This window comes from Globicephala melas, chromosome 16 (assembly GCF_963455315.2).
Source record: "Globicephala melas chromosome 16, mGloMel1.2, whole genome shotgun sequence".
NCBI classification, from domain to species: domain Eukaryota; kingdom Metazoa; phylum Chordata; class Mammalia; order Artiodactyla; family Delphinidae; genus Globicephala; species Globicephala melas.
In genome coordinates, this window is record NC_083329.1 from 16818195 (window position 1) to 16832502 (window position 14308).

A 14308-nucleotide genomic window follows, 5' to 3' on the forward strand; every position below is an offset into this window, starting at 1 on the left:
AGGCCTGGGAGACACAATGCCCACGGAGGAGCGCGCGCACACACACCGGGAGGTCGCTCACAAAGGGTTTAGAACTCCCTGGCTGTACAAAGGCCACCTCCTTCCTCACCTTCAGCTCAAGCAGAGGAGGCCACCACGGATTGGGAAAGGACAGTCCAAGGAAAACTTGAACCTGGCCTCATCAGGGAAGATGAGTCCACTTCTCCCACTTAGCTCCCCAGACCACACCAAAAACATGTTTTGGTAACTACTACATTTCTTTCATGCAAACAGGCGTGACATGAACTTTCAGAGATGTGATGGGAAAAGCTGGGAAAGTGTGGAATAAAGGATAAAAGATGAGGTAGCTCCTAGAATCATCTCTTGCTAAACGAGCAGCAACTAGAGCAATACCTCTGAATAAGGCACAGAGGACTGGCCTGACAGAGAAGGATAAAACTAAGATCCTCCACTTTGCTTTCCTGACAAGTGCCTTTAATAAAAATGAGTAAATTAAAGTTCCAGAGTCTGGGCTGAAATGTGGTTCATCTCTGTTCCCAAATTCCAAACATCTACCTCACTGACATCATTAAAAAGACTGATCATAGGAAGGTACTCTGAGAAACAAAGGTATCACAACATGGAGAGACAGACAGACAGACTTGATAGATAATGTCAAAACCGTGAGTAAAAAGCATCTATGACCTCTCTTCAACTACTGACCATGTATTATGATTTGAGGGGCCCCTAAGGTATAAAAAGCCTGCAGGTTAATTTAAACTCTCCCCTGACACAGTGTAGCCCATTAAAAACTGATCTGTGAGGGCTTCCCTGGTGGCGCAGTGGTTGAGCGTCCGCCTGTTGATGCAGGGGACACGGGTTCGTGCCCCGGTCCGGGAGGATCCCACATGCTGCGGAGCGGCTGGGCCCATGAGCCGTGGCCGCTGAGCCTGCGCGTCCGGAGCCTGTGCTCCGCAACGGGAGAAGCCACAACAGTGAGAGGCCCGTGTTCCGCAAAAAAAAAAAAAAAAACTGATCTGTCACCTCACAGAATTCCAAAAGGGGAGGATCCAAAACAATGAACTGTGTGGATGACAAGATGTCCTGCACGGAAGGCCCAGAGTCTTCTCTATTAATGACCTTTGTCATATGAGATGCAAAGAAAACATGTGACTCACAAAGAAGGGGGAAAAGAGAGGCAGCCACAGAGATAAGAGCCGCGATCGAGTCTGTGGTGTCCGAGCGGATGTCAGGTGACCCCAGAGCCTGGATGCAGGGCCGGAAACCACTCCCACCATCCAAGGGATGGGGTCCTTAGAAGACGTCCACGCACCCTGCCTGGGCTTCCTACTCTGTATACCAACCTCCCGGGGCGGAGAAAAGTGTAAGAAGTGAAAAGAACAGTGTTCACAGCCTTTAGTCCAAGGAATGGTCAACTTGGGAAATAGGGCCCAGAATGATCCTCTCCCTCTCTGGGCCTGTGTCCCTGGTGGGAAGCCCTGTGCAAGTTGTGGCCAAGCTGTGTCCATCCCGTAGGGGGCTGTGATAAGCAGCGGGGGAAACAACACCATTTCACCTGGGAGTGTGGCTTCTTTGAGGTGCCAGAAATTCCAAGTTAGGCACTGCAGTGCCCATCTATACTACTGGGGCCATAATTTGGCAGAGGAAATTCACGTGCCCATTTAACCCAGAAGAATTCAACAAAGAAGCTTTGCACACAGAAAAAGGAGAAGCTCTGCAAAATAATATGAGTGGTCCCATCAGCCATCCCACCCTGAGAAGGAATTTAGGGAGGGGGTGAATTTGCTGGATCACTCGCTCAGAATGATCCGGGGCTGTGCGTGCTAAGCCATGGCTCATATATATCATGGGGACATTATGGAATGTCCAAAGTCATTCTATTCTGTCTTTGTTATTTTCAACTCACACTCTCTCCCACATGAGATGCAACCAGACTGTAATAGTGGAACTTTAGAAACAGTGTGTTTGCCCTGGGGCAATGACTGAGCATATCGAGAGGTACCCAATTCTGGAATGGACACCACTAGAAGTTTTACCAAGAGTCTTCACAGGATACGCAGGAAAGGGCTTCTATTACAAGAGATGTGAGACAGACAGAAAATAATTGCATATATGATAGGAGCCCACCTATGATTTGTTTAAAACACAACCTTTAAAAGACTGGAAGGAAGTATGTCAAAATGTTAACTCTGCCTTTGAGAAATATTTTTACTGTTTTCTCATCCTGCTTCTCTATGTAATCAGGAGAGGGAGGGTGAATTAAACATTTTAGCTTAGGGCTTCCCTGGTGGCGCAGTGGTTGAGAATCTGCCTGCTAATGCAGGGGACACGGGTTCAAGCCCTGGTCTGGGAGGATCCCACATGCCGCGGAGCAACTGGGCCCGTGAGCCACAACTACTGAGCCTGCGCGTCTGGAGCCTATGCTCCGCAACAAGAGAGGCCGCGATAGTGAGAGGCCCGCGCACCGTGATGAAGAGTGGCCCCCGCTTGCCACAACTAGAGAAAGCCCTCGCACAGAAATGAAGATCCAACACAGCAAAAATAAATTAATTAATTAATAAAAAATAATAATAAAAAACATTTTAGCTTAACTGAATGCTTGGTAATCCAAAGTTATAATGCAGAGATTTATAAAGCAAATACTTCCCCTTTCTAATGTACTTTGTTGTGTAAATCCAGATTTTCCATACATAACGTACTGAAAAACATAGAACTAAGGAAGTGAGGCAATATCTATATTTGTTTCAATGACTAATAAGCAAAAATAAAACTTTGGCCGTGATGCCATGCTTTTTAGAAACCAGACACATAATAAGCCACAGATTTATAGGATGTGGTCTAATAAACCTAAGAAAAGTTTCATTTCCTCTCACCAAAATGGTTAACTCCCTGTCTATGTGACTGGCTTTGCAAAGTTAGCTGAAACCTTTTTTTTTTCCTTAAATGCCTAACTTGAGAAGTTAATAAGCAAGTACCAGCAATAATGTGCCCCCTCCTGAATTCACACACACACAACAACACACACACACTCACTCACATACCCCTAAAGAAGAAACAAAATTAGGCTCAAAACTAGCAAAAAGGTAGGTCAACCAAACTATCAGAAGGGACAGCGGGTATCGTCTTCCTAACCCCCAGCCACTGACCAGGAAGAGTTCAGAGAAGCCCTTCAAGACGAAGGAATAAGAGAAGGATCTGAACAAAGAAACTTTTAAAAGTTTGTTTGCAAGCATTTCCGTAAAAATGGTATTGACTAAGCAATTACAGGAAAAAACTCTTTCTTTCTTATCTGAATGCATTTATGCCATGGGTCACGCCCTATTATTGTCACTATTAAACATGGTAATAGCCTCAGTGTAATGACTTTGTGTGGTGAGCTTTAAAATGGCCATGAATAGCTAACTAGAAAGAAGTGACTCATGCCTGCCCAGGTGGACGTTGACTTTCTTAGTCATAGTTAATCAATCAACTGGTCTACCAACCTTATTTCCCTAGAGGAGACAGCCTTGATTCTAAAGGGTTAGAATCAAGCCGAATCACAGGGAAGAGAGAGCAGGGACAATGAAGGCTAAGTATGGATGGGGTAGAAAGTATTCTAGATATGGTACCTGAAAAGCAAAAACTGGACTCTGCATGTCCTGAACCAGAAGTTTCCTCCCAGCTCCTGGGATGGCTGGGCATTGAACAGGACCTAACCCAATCTCCTTTAGCAGGTGGAAGATGATTGGTGGAGAAGGCTCCAAACCATGGGCTATTTTGCCAGGGTCTTTCATTAACAGCAGTTTTAGAGCTCCACCCCTTTGTGATCTTAAGCAAGTTACCTAACCTCTCTGTGGCTCATTTGCAAAATGGCAATAATCACAGCACCTTCCTCTTAGGGGTGTTGTCAGGTTTTGACGAGTTAATATACACAAATCGCTTACGGAAGTGCCTGGGCCGTAGGAAGCACTGTATTAAAAGTCTCTTTGATCAGTATTTCAAGGGATCCTGATAGGTGCCCAGTGAAGCAGGCTGGGCAGGGATTCCCCTACCATCCCCTTTTAACAGACACAGGGACGCATCACAGAGGGATGAAGCATCTTGCCGGCAGAGGTGGGAGAACGCTGGACTCAAACCTAGTTCTGACTCCGGTCATGCAAGGTTTCCACTATGCTACCCAGAACCATCTCGAACACACCTAAGCTGTGCGTGGAAAGCATGCAGCACGACTGAGATACCGCCCCCCCCCAGCAGAGGCCAGCCCATCACACGGACACACTACCAGTGTGCGATGCCTCCAGAATCCTGCTGGGTGTCTGCGCCAGACCGAGCACGCCAGCACCTCTGGCCAAGCCAAGCCTCCGCTTTATATCCTCAACTCCACTGATGCTCACAACAGCTCACATGTCATCTTGGGGAGACTGAAGCACAGAGCACTTGGGTAACTTGCCCGAGGTCACACAGCCCGAGTGGTGGTGTCTCTGTGTCTGGTCTATTCACAACTTAGGGATTTAGACCCAATTCTGGAAGCTGGGTGTATTAGCACTTCCCCAAGAGATGCTTCCCTGTCCTGAGGGCAAAGCTTGAGAAACGAGCGTAGTCACTGGCGCCGGGGATCTAATCAGCGCCTGTGGATCTTGAGTTATAAGGAAGAAACCCCGACTTTCTGTTTCATTTTCCTCAACGCAGAATGGGTGCCTGGTTCTCTTTTATCTACCTCATAACTCTGACCAAAGATTAATGAGTTACCATTTGCCAGGCCCTGGTGGAGGAATAACTATGATCGGTATGGCCTTATCGTCCACAGTCAGAATGAACAGAGACTCTTATTAAAAGCCAGACCAAGGAGTGGCTGCTGAGAAAAAGCCTCCTTCGGGTCAGGGCTGCTGCAAAGAAGTGAAACAGCTCTGTCCAACCCAGGCCAGTTAAAGACACGGCCGTACACATGCACGGGACACGTGTAATCCGGGCACAGTCCTCATCAGAAGAGGGGAAGGAGCATGTGGTGTCAAAAGACCCTAGACTACATCCTCAGTTTCAGTCACATCTGGCCAGAGGGGAACAATTAGACAGGAAGATTTCCACAAGACACCCACGCGTGAAGTTACTAACCAGAATTAAAACGCATTATGGTGTATAAGAGCAACCCAGTGAAAAGAAAAATACAAAACTCTGTAAGGTACCATTCCAATTTTACGAAACATTTTTAACTTTAGACACATGAATGACAAGAAAGAACTGCATCCAAACATTAAGAGATTATAACTAGGTAAAAAAGAACGTGGGTGTTTATATTTTTTTCTACTTGTTTCTCTTTGTGTCTCTAGTTCTCTCATAGGGCTATTTACCACTTTTTAGATCAGAACAAGCTTTTAAAGATGATTTCACCCGCCTTTTCCCTCTCCAAAGGCAAGACGCACGTACACGTTACCTGCGATTCTAGGCCTCTGCTGTGTTCTGTCCCTGCAGCCCTAACACGCAGCCCAGCAGCCAGCGCACAGTAGGGATACAATAAGTATTTTTCAAAGACAGAGGCTTTACTAATTGCCTCTTAAATATTCACTTTTCTTTCTAAAAAAACTTAAAAGCTAGCATTAGTACTCAAGCATTCACTCTTTAAGTCTAAAGAGTTACCTTACAATTTATCTGCATTGACTTGTGCTTTTCTGAAGATGAAAGCATGTTCTAGATGTTCTTTATTCTTTGGGACTACAAATTTGAAGAGAACTGTCACTCTCAAGCACCGAGCAGTGTGGGGTATTGACATCGTATTGAATTATTTAAAGGAAATTAACAACGCGCTTCCTGTCCTTGGAGAGTGACATCTGCCAGCAAAGCCATTCACGGGCTGCCTCAGGAAGATACCACTGCAGAAGGGCGGGTGTTGCCCAGCACCTTGAATTCTAAAAGAAAATCTGTAAGTTCTAAAGAACAAAGACAAAGTTCAGGTGATAACTTCTCTTCCACTGGAAGCTCTGAAGAGTCCCAGGAAATTGTTTCCTGGGGGTCAAGTTTAATGGGATAACGTGTTGCTCATCATTCTCACGGAAGCTCCGCGGGACACCGGACCACGTGGCTTTAACTGGGAGCCCAGCGCCTCGGGTTCGCGGGACCACCTCCCTCTATACCCTGTCCTGGTAAGCTGGCATTTTTATGGCTATGATAAACCTATCCGTGGTCAGCACACCCAGACATCATGGCACCCGAAGTGACAGCGATGTGACGGGAACTGGGGACCACGGCGGTGGGCACTGCCCTAGCGGGAGGTAAACTTTGGATGGGTGGTTTCAGTTCAGAGTCCGCTCATCTCATACCGTCATTCTGCTCCGAGACCTACCTCCAAACACCAGGGCTCCCCAACCTTTTGTAAGGAATGGCTCCTTTTCATGTCCCTGAAGACTTGAGTGCTGACAGTGAAGTCTGAGGGGGGGTAGAAGTGCTGACAGTCATGTCCCTGAGTGCAGCAAGGGAGGGGGCACTGCTGCCAGGAAGAAAGGGGAACAGAGTGAGGCTCGGGAGGGAGGCGGGGCGCAGTCAGCAAGGCATTCACGGCCCCCAGCCTGACTTCCTGTCCTACCCCCGCTTCTCTCCAAACTCCAAGCGGGGAGGATCATGGTTCCCCGCACGAACCCAGAACTCTTCCACCTCCCTGCTGGCCAGCGACATCTTCAACACAACCTCCTCTTAGCAGCCTTTCTGATGCATCCCTTCCCGCTGAGCCCACCCTTGCCCATCGTTCCCCCTAGGGACACGCCACTCCTTCCTCTGAGAAGCCCGCTGGCTAGCATTTTCTCTCTCTCAACTTACCTTACTGAATCTTCCATTAGTTTAAACCATGTGATATTGCTGCTATTTCTACCCTACAAAACTGCAATTGTATAGGGTTCCACGCAATGCTAGAGCTGTCTGGGGAGCTGTCTTAATACCTTTCCCTCTGCCAGGCTGCCGTCTTTTTGAGAGCAGCAACTACACTGACATATCTGGACCCCTTGAAAGATCTGGCAGCTCACACCCTGAGGGCTCAGGAAGTACGTGCTCTACTGCACTTCAACCCAGCTGGAGCCCTACGATGAGCGCTGCTTCTCTGGGGTTCTGGACAGGAATGTTCATATTATTCCGCTATTCCTCACAACCACCCTGTGAGGTAGGTACTACTGTCGTGCCCATTTTACAGACAAGGAAACTGACTCAGAGACGTTAAGGAGCATGCCCAAGGTCACACAGCTAGTAAATGGCGAGGGAGGGGGGGGACCTGGACCAGGTCTCAGTCAACTCATGGTGGTGCTATGTGGATGCATTTGCCTGTCCAGATGTTGACTATTGCTCTGTAAATGGGGTAGAGAATTGAGGGGTGTTAAGAGCGATGTGGGGTCCAAGAAGGGCTATTTCACAACAAGGAAATATCATTCTAATCGCCTTTAAAAAAAAAAAAGAAAGAAAAGATCTATGCCTTTTGTGTTCATTGCAAAGGATTATGTCTTCCTTTACAATGAAGTTTATCTGCCTTGTAAGAAGTTTAAAAACTTCTCCACTCTAGTTTTTAAAAAGTTTTTTGTGAAGGAAAAGCCCATGAACAAATTTTTCACCCTTTTTAATCCCACATAATAGAATTCAGGATTAAGAACATGAGATTGAGCACAATATCCGATATCTTATGTTCTGCTATTCACTGAATAGCAGGATGAGCATAGTGGGTACCAAAGACTCTAGGAGTTAGGGAAGCAATGGAAATACGGACAAATCTACAGAACAGCAGCCACGTTTCTAGAATAACTTACATGGTTCCCGTATAACCTGGTCCTCCGATGGGGGAGGTGGGGGCTTATCCAGGTGGATTAAAACCAGCCGAAAGCCATGTGAACACCCACATTGAGAAGAAGCCACATCTCCTGCAAACTGGCGCTACTCTAGGGCCCTTGCTGCTTGCAGCTGTCCTCGTGGCTGGACTTTTAAAGTCACCACTGCCGGGAGCCCCAAGCTCTGCTCCCAGGAAGGGCAGCCGAAGCCCTAGAGGAAGCACTGGTTGCCCATCCCTGGAGGTCTCTGGTCTCCACCCAGGAAGCAGAGCCTCCCACTCTGCATTTCTCCACGGGGCTCGTTTGTAAACAGGAATGTGAGTCACTGGGCAATCATGAGTCCATTTTCAAGATTAGCCCAGCTTGACAACCAAGGTCCTCCTATTCTGCCTTGTCGCAGCCGTGACTCACCTTAACTGCCTCCCACCAAAGGGGCCATGGTTTAGCCCTCCAATTGTTCCTGAAGGGAACCCAGCAATATGGGGGTTTCAATCCTTGTCTGCTTATTTTGTTTCCTAACACAATGCTGAGAGCAAAGAGGCAAGGTTCCAGAGGGCAAGCACCCCAGGAGTTTGTAAAAGAAATGTATCTAAGGTTACCGCAGACCACATTCTCTTTATTATCTTCCCATGGCCTTTCCTTAGGGCCTGTACTCCCACAGGGGCTTGCACACAGGCTTGTTATGCTCATGGGCACGCAGGTGCACACACACACACGCACGCCTCTGTATAGGATCTAGATACTCTTCCATTCCTGGGAACCTCAGAGCCAAATCTGCAGGTCACGCCTACCAATACTGTAGGATCTACCAGCTTTGAAATGTGTGAGATTAACCTTACCCCCATCTTATCCTAGGGGTCTACCCTGCTTTGCTCTTTATTCTAATTTCCTTAATTATTCATTTCTAATCTTTTTACATAATATGAGGTCTTATAAGCCAATTCAAATCTGGGGGCTATAAGATGTCTTATAAACAGATCCAAATGTATATACAAATACCAAATCCTTTTGTTCCACGACAAAACTCTAGTTGAGCCTTTCCCTACCAAATCTAAGACTCTTCAACACATCCTAAAGATTATGAAGGCAGATGTCTGCCAAGTTTTCTGCTCAGCATCTATTCATGCTTTTTCTGGTAACAGTGCCCTGAATTACACAGCAGGTACCACCCTAACTCTCAAGCCATACAGTCTGGGTAGAGTGGACCCTATCCCGACCTGCACGGAGGGGTAGGTGTACACGGTCCAAATGCACTCAGCACATCACACCCCCTTACCCAGCCACCGATTCAGAATTGTGGGGAAGATAAAGTCTCTCTGGACTCAAACCTGCTTCCGTGCAATGAAGTCAACCTGGAGGAGAGCAGAGTCAAGAGCTGGAAGGAAATGATGTCCTGGCATATGGGCCCCCGGATCCAGCCACGCTACCTGTATACTTTTCAATTATGGGTCAATACACTCATTTTCCTTAGGCCAGTTTGGGCTGGGTTTGAGGCAAGAGAAGGGCACCCTGACCAGAGAATTCTAGTTGTCTTAGAATGACCTCGATAATCGTCCATCCACACATCAAGCAGTAACGTGGAAAAAACTGGAGACGCTCCAGGAAAAGTAAATGAAGGCCTCGCCAGTTTCATGCTCCAGGCATGATGCGGGGATTATTACAAGGCAATATATTGGAGTAAGTGTCTAGTACTTTTCAAAATAAGAATGAATGTGGCTTGTGGCCAGTCTCTGGGATGGAGGTGGTAGCCTTGAGAAACCACACACCTGCTAGAACTGTCACTCGGCCCTCCTCCTCTAGTGCCGCTGAAGCCACCAGCTACACTGACTGACTCTATTAAGATGTGGTCTCCAGAAGTTGAGGCTGTACCATGTCAAGACAGACATGGCAGGTTTCATCTTCTCTGATGGCTTGGCCCCTGAGGACATGGGGTGTTGACCAGTTCTGGACGTGGCCGCATGGAGCAGAATCAAGATGTACCACTAAGAAGTTAGAGCATTAGTTGAATATTCTACTATCTGGTTTCTTTATGAGCTTACAGCCGCCTTCAACAGGTGGCTGGGCAATATTCAAATGTTAATGCAACAGAATGGAAACCAACGAGCCAGAAAGGACAAATTGCTCTGCCAGGAAAAATAAACACAAAAGAAAAGAATATAGGAGGAGCTGAAAAGCATTTAAAAACCAAAACCCTTAAATAGACTAAAGCCTCCAGAAATAAAGATTTTCTATGAAATTTGTTATTCTGACCAAATTTGGCCAACAGCCAAGAGCTGTTGGGAGAATTCTAAACCCACCTCTTAGGGCAGGAAGAAAAAGGCAAAAGCTTTCAATTTTGTTTCAGTAAAGTTTGGTGTGATTGTTAACTTTATATGTCAACTTGACTGGGCCATGGGGTGCCCAGATATTTGGTCAAACATTATTCTGAGCATTTCCGTGTTTTGGATGAGTTAAAATTGGTAGAATGAGTAAAACTGAATGCCCTTACGAATGTGGGTGGGCCTCATCCAATCTGTTGAAGGCCTGAATGGGAACAAAAGGCTGTTCCTCCCCCAAATAAGGGAGAACTCTGCCTGCCCAACTGCCTTTGAGCTGGGACACTGGGGTTTTTTTTTTTTTTTCCTACCTTCGGAATTGGACTAAGACATAGGCTCTTTCTGGGTCTCAAGCCCGCCAGCCTTTGGACCAGAACTAATACCATCAGCTCGTTTGATTCTCAGGCCTCCAGACTTCAACTACAGCTACACCATAAACTCTCCTGGGTCTCCAGCTCACCAGCTGCAGTTCTACGGGCTCGTTGGTCTTCCTAACTGCATGAGCCAGTTCCTGACCATCAGTCTCTTTTTCTACTTGTCTGTCTGTCTGTCTATCTATCTCCTATTGGTTCTGTTTCTCTGGAGAACCCTAATATATTTGGGGTTGTGTTTTTATATGTTTTCTCCCCCCAAGCAAGAGGGAAAGGATTATTTGTGGGTCTCTCAAAGATATCAGAATTGTGAAATGGAATGGGTCTTAGAAATCATGGAATTGAATTCCTTATGATTTTTTAAAATCTCTAAGTCTAGGCATAAAACTAGGACCTACCCAGGACGACACAGCTAGAAAAGAACAAACCAAAACCCAGGTTTTAAAAACTAGGAGATAGGGGTTCTATGCATAACATGGACGAGTTTTATTCTGAAACTGCAGCATCTTTGGAGGGATAAGAAATCCATTTGAGAGAAGGACGTGGGCAAGCGCCCTTCCACTGAAGAAGCAAACTAGTAAAATGACAATTTTTTAAAAATTGGAGGGAGGGCAAAAACCTCTTATCTCTTTATCATTTACTCACATACACACGCACATGTGTGTACAAACAAGGACACCAAAACAAATAAGCAACAGCAGGCAGCCAGCCAGCCATCCAACCAACCAACCAGAGCCCACACACACGTACATAACCTCGAAAAGAGATTTCAGGTCTACAGGTCATGCTGATCTAGCTTTGAGTCCATCAATAATTACCACCTCTGAAGGTAAGTTAACTCTGGTGGGAACTACTTACGTTTGAAAGATCTTACCAAACAACACAGATGCAAAAAAACTGGCATCACGGCTCCAGGCAAGCTACCATTTTTGTCATTAAAGGTGAAGCCAGTTTTCCCCAAAACAGGATACCATCACAGACGTGGCAAATGTGTGCAACATTATTTTTCATGATTATTTTTCCAAAATGTGAGTGTGAGTGAGTGACAAGGTGTGAGAGTCTATGTGTGGTGCGTGTGTGTGTACACACTGAACACCTGTGTGCATACAGAGATAGGCGGGTATCCTCCAATATGGAAGACAGTGGCCTGCAGTCAGGAATGGCAAGTACCCGGCTCACCTACGGCAGCTCCCTCTTCCCTTACCCGTGTCAGTATCACCTGGCCACCCTGCTCAGAGCTGGCATGTGGTGAAACGTAATCATCACCCCTACACTCAAGGGATGTAGAAATAAAGTCTGCCTTGGCCATTGAGGACCTCATCTTAGTGAGAGAGAGACCAGGAACCAAACAGAATGAACACAAAAGGAGCCGATGTTAGGTCAGCCCTTAGCCTAGCCTTTTGCAAAGCACAGTTCACCTCTTCCTCAGTCTCAGCGGAGAGACAGATGTGGGGCCTCACTGTCACTGCCACTTCCCACCAACTAGCTGTGCGCCCTGTACTTCTGGGGCTCAGTTTGTCAAGTCACGTGAGGGTGCCAGCTGCTAGATGACTTGTGAGGGCCCTGTTCACCCTCCAGCGTGCTCCAATGCTGCAGGGCGAGCAAAACGTAGAGGCGGGGGATACAATCAAGTCCTCCAATCGCTCTCAGTACAAATCCAACGTGCCTGGATATCTAGACGTGGCCATTACATAAGAGGCGATATTTACTGAAGAAAGTTATATTCAAGGAGCAAAAGCTTTCTTTTACCAGATAAAATATCTACATGGCCAAGGAAAAATATTTTAGCAATAAGGTATAACAAACGGGAATTTGTAGCATCATTTCAAAAGGTGTTTATTAGTTTAAAGAAAATGTTGCCAACTTTTGTTTTCTGGGGAAAAAAATACTTCTCAAGAAGTTGAAAATAAAACATACTTTTTAATTATGGTATAAACAATGAAGGAAAAGTCATATAAAATATCTTTTGAAGAACTGGGAATAAAGTTTTAAAAAGTTACTTGAGTAATTTTGAATAAAGGACATGCTTTTATTTTTTAGCTGACATCAACACTAAATTAACTGACTTAATTGACTAAATTATTGGTTATGTCAAATTAACTAAATTAATTGACTTTAAGTGAAGGCAAGGCTTTCTGGGATGGTGATAACGTGAAATAGCTAACCTTAATATTGGGAATTTAGCTAAGGCATGCAAAAAATAAATGAAGTTCTAATAGACATCGCTGGAACACTAAACGAAATCCTTTCTACGGCCAACCTAATTCCTTGGACACCCATACACTAGCAGAGCACCGTGTATCTTTCCCATCTGTTTCCTCAGACAGTGATGAGGTTCCGTGGTGACCTCAAGCAGGTAGAAAAGTGAAGCTTTTCCCTGCGACCTCCATCTCCATTATTTGCATATGGAACTGAGAGATTAACAGTGTAATCTTTCCAGACAAGCAAAATGCCAACAAGCTCATGAAAAACCATGCTCATCCATTACTTTGAGAGAACAGGAGCTGATTCACACGTGTGGGCAGAGGACCCCTATGGAAGAACTGGAGGCAGAAGCTCAGGTCCACTGTGAATCCAGCTAATAAATAAATGTAATATCGTGCTGTTAATGAGATTTTTGCCAAAGGATAGCTCCTCCTCCCAGGAAAGCCTCCGGGAAGGGATGTGGGTCCATATGACGCCCCTGGGGGCCATGAACAGCACTGCACAGAATCAAGGGACCAAGAGGGGGAGAGAGTCTGATTGGGATTGGTGATGTGTACTTGGTAATCCTCTCTTTAAAAACCAACATATCGCCTACAAAAAGACAAAAAAAAAAAAAAAGCACCCAGAAATGGAGCTGAGAGGTTGTAAAGACAACACAGAGACCAGGTGTGCCTGGGGAGCTAGTTACTACTCAGGAAATTTAGAGTGCTTTGCTCTGAAAAAGCAAGCAGTGGAGATCAACAGCACCCTCCTCTCAGATCAATGGGGACCAAATGTTTTAGAATGCAAATAACAGGTTTCTAGACAAACCCTGGAACTTCTCCTGGAAATGTTTTTATAATTCACATCTTGTTAGCCACAGGAGCCCCAATTAAATGTCTTCTCTTCTCATTTCTACTCACCAATTATTAGCATTAGATAATAACATACTATTTTCTGCTAATACGTTTCCTGACAACATCAAACTCCAGAGGGTCTTCATGGTGCAATAACTGTGCAAATGACGGCTAACCGACGAGAAAATGTTATTTAAACCTTCTCAGCGTTTATGAAAAAACAAACCATTTTGGCTGAAATGCATTATACTAATGGCGTAAAAACTTACTGAATTGAAATAATTTGAAAAAAAGTTCTCCCCAAACATCATGAAAGAGGGACTCACACTGCAAGGATATAAGGTTATAAATATTCAAAAACAATGGACGATATGTGGAACCTAGAAAAATGGTACAGATGAACCGGTTTGCATGGCAGAAATAGGGACACAGATGTAGAGAACAAACGTATGGACACCAAGGGGGGAAAGTGGCGAAGGGGGAGGGGGGTGATGAATTGGGAGATTGGGATTGACATATATACACCAATATGTATAAGAACCTGCTGTATAAAAAAATAAAATTCAAAAAAACACACAGAAAAAAAAAAAAAGGATGCCCACAGGCAGGACCACTCTTGACATCATCTCATTCAGAACGGGAAGGTACATGAGAATTTGGGGAGAGGCTTGCCAGCTCCATTCTCTAACATCCCTGGTTCCAGAATGACAGTCATCCCCCAGCTGTCATCCCCGGAACGAATCACACTATTGCTAATTTCATAACTTGAGCGGCCGCCACTATTGTCACTGGGCACACACCTGGGA

The 14308-nt window shown here is 45.6% G+C and overlaps 1 protein-coding gene across 21 annotated transcripts in view; it reads right to left on the minus strand.

The window, feature by feature from the left end:
* Positions 1 to 14308, minus strand: part of TCF7L2 (transcription factor 7 like 2) — a 196463-nt gene that overhangs the window by 65841 nt on the left and 116314 nt on the right. For 5 of the 21 annotated variants that reach the window (XM_030842484.2, XM_030842483.2, XM_030842480.2 and 2 more), the window contains one exon: positions 6317 to 6460. The exons of the other annotated variants lie outside the window; for them this stretch is intronic. In XM_030842484.2, the coding sequence (XP_030698344.1) occupies positions 6317 to 6460 (144 nt within the window). The remainder of the gene's footprint in view (positions 1 to 6316; positions 6461 to 14308) is intronic. 21 annotated transcript variants of the gene reach the window in all.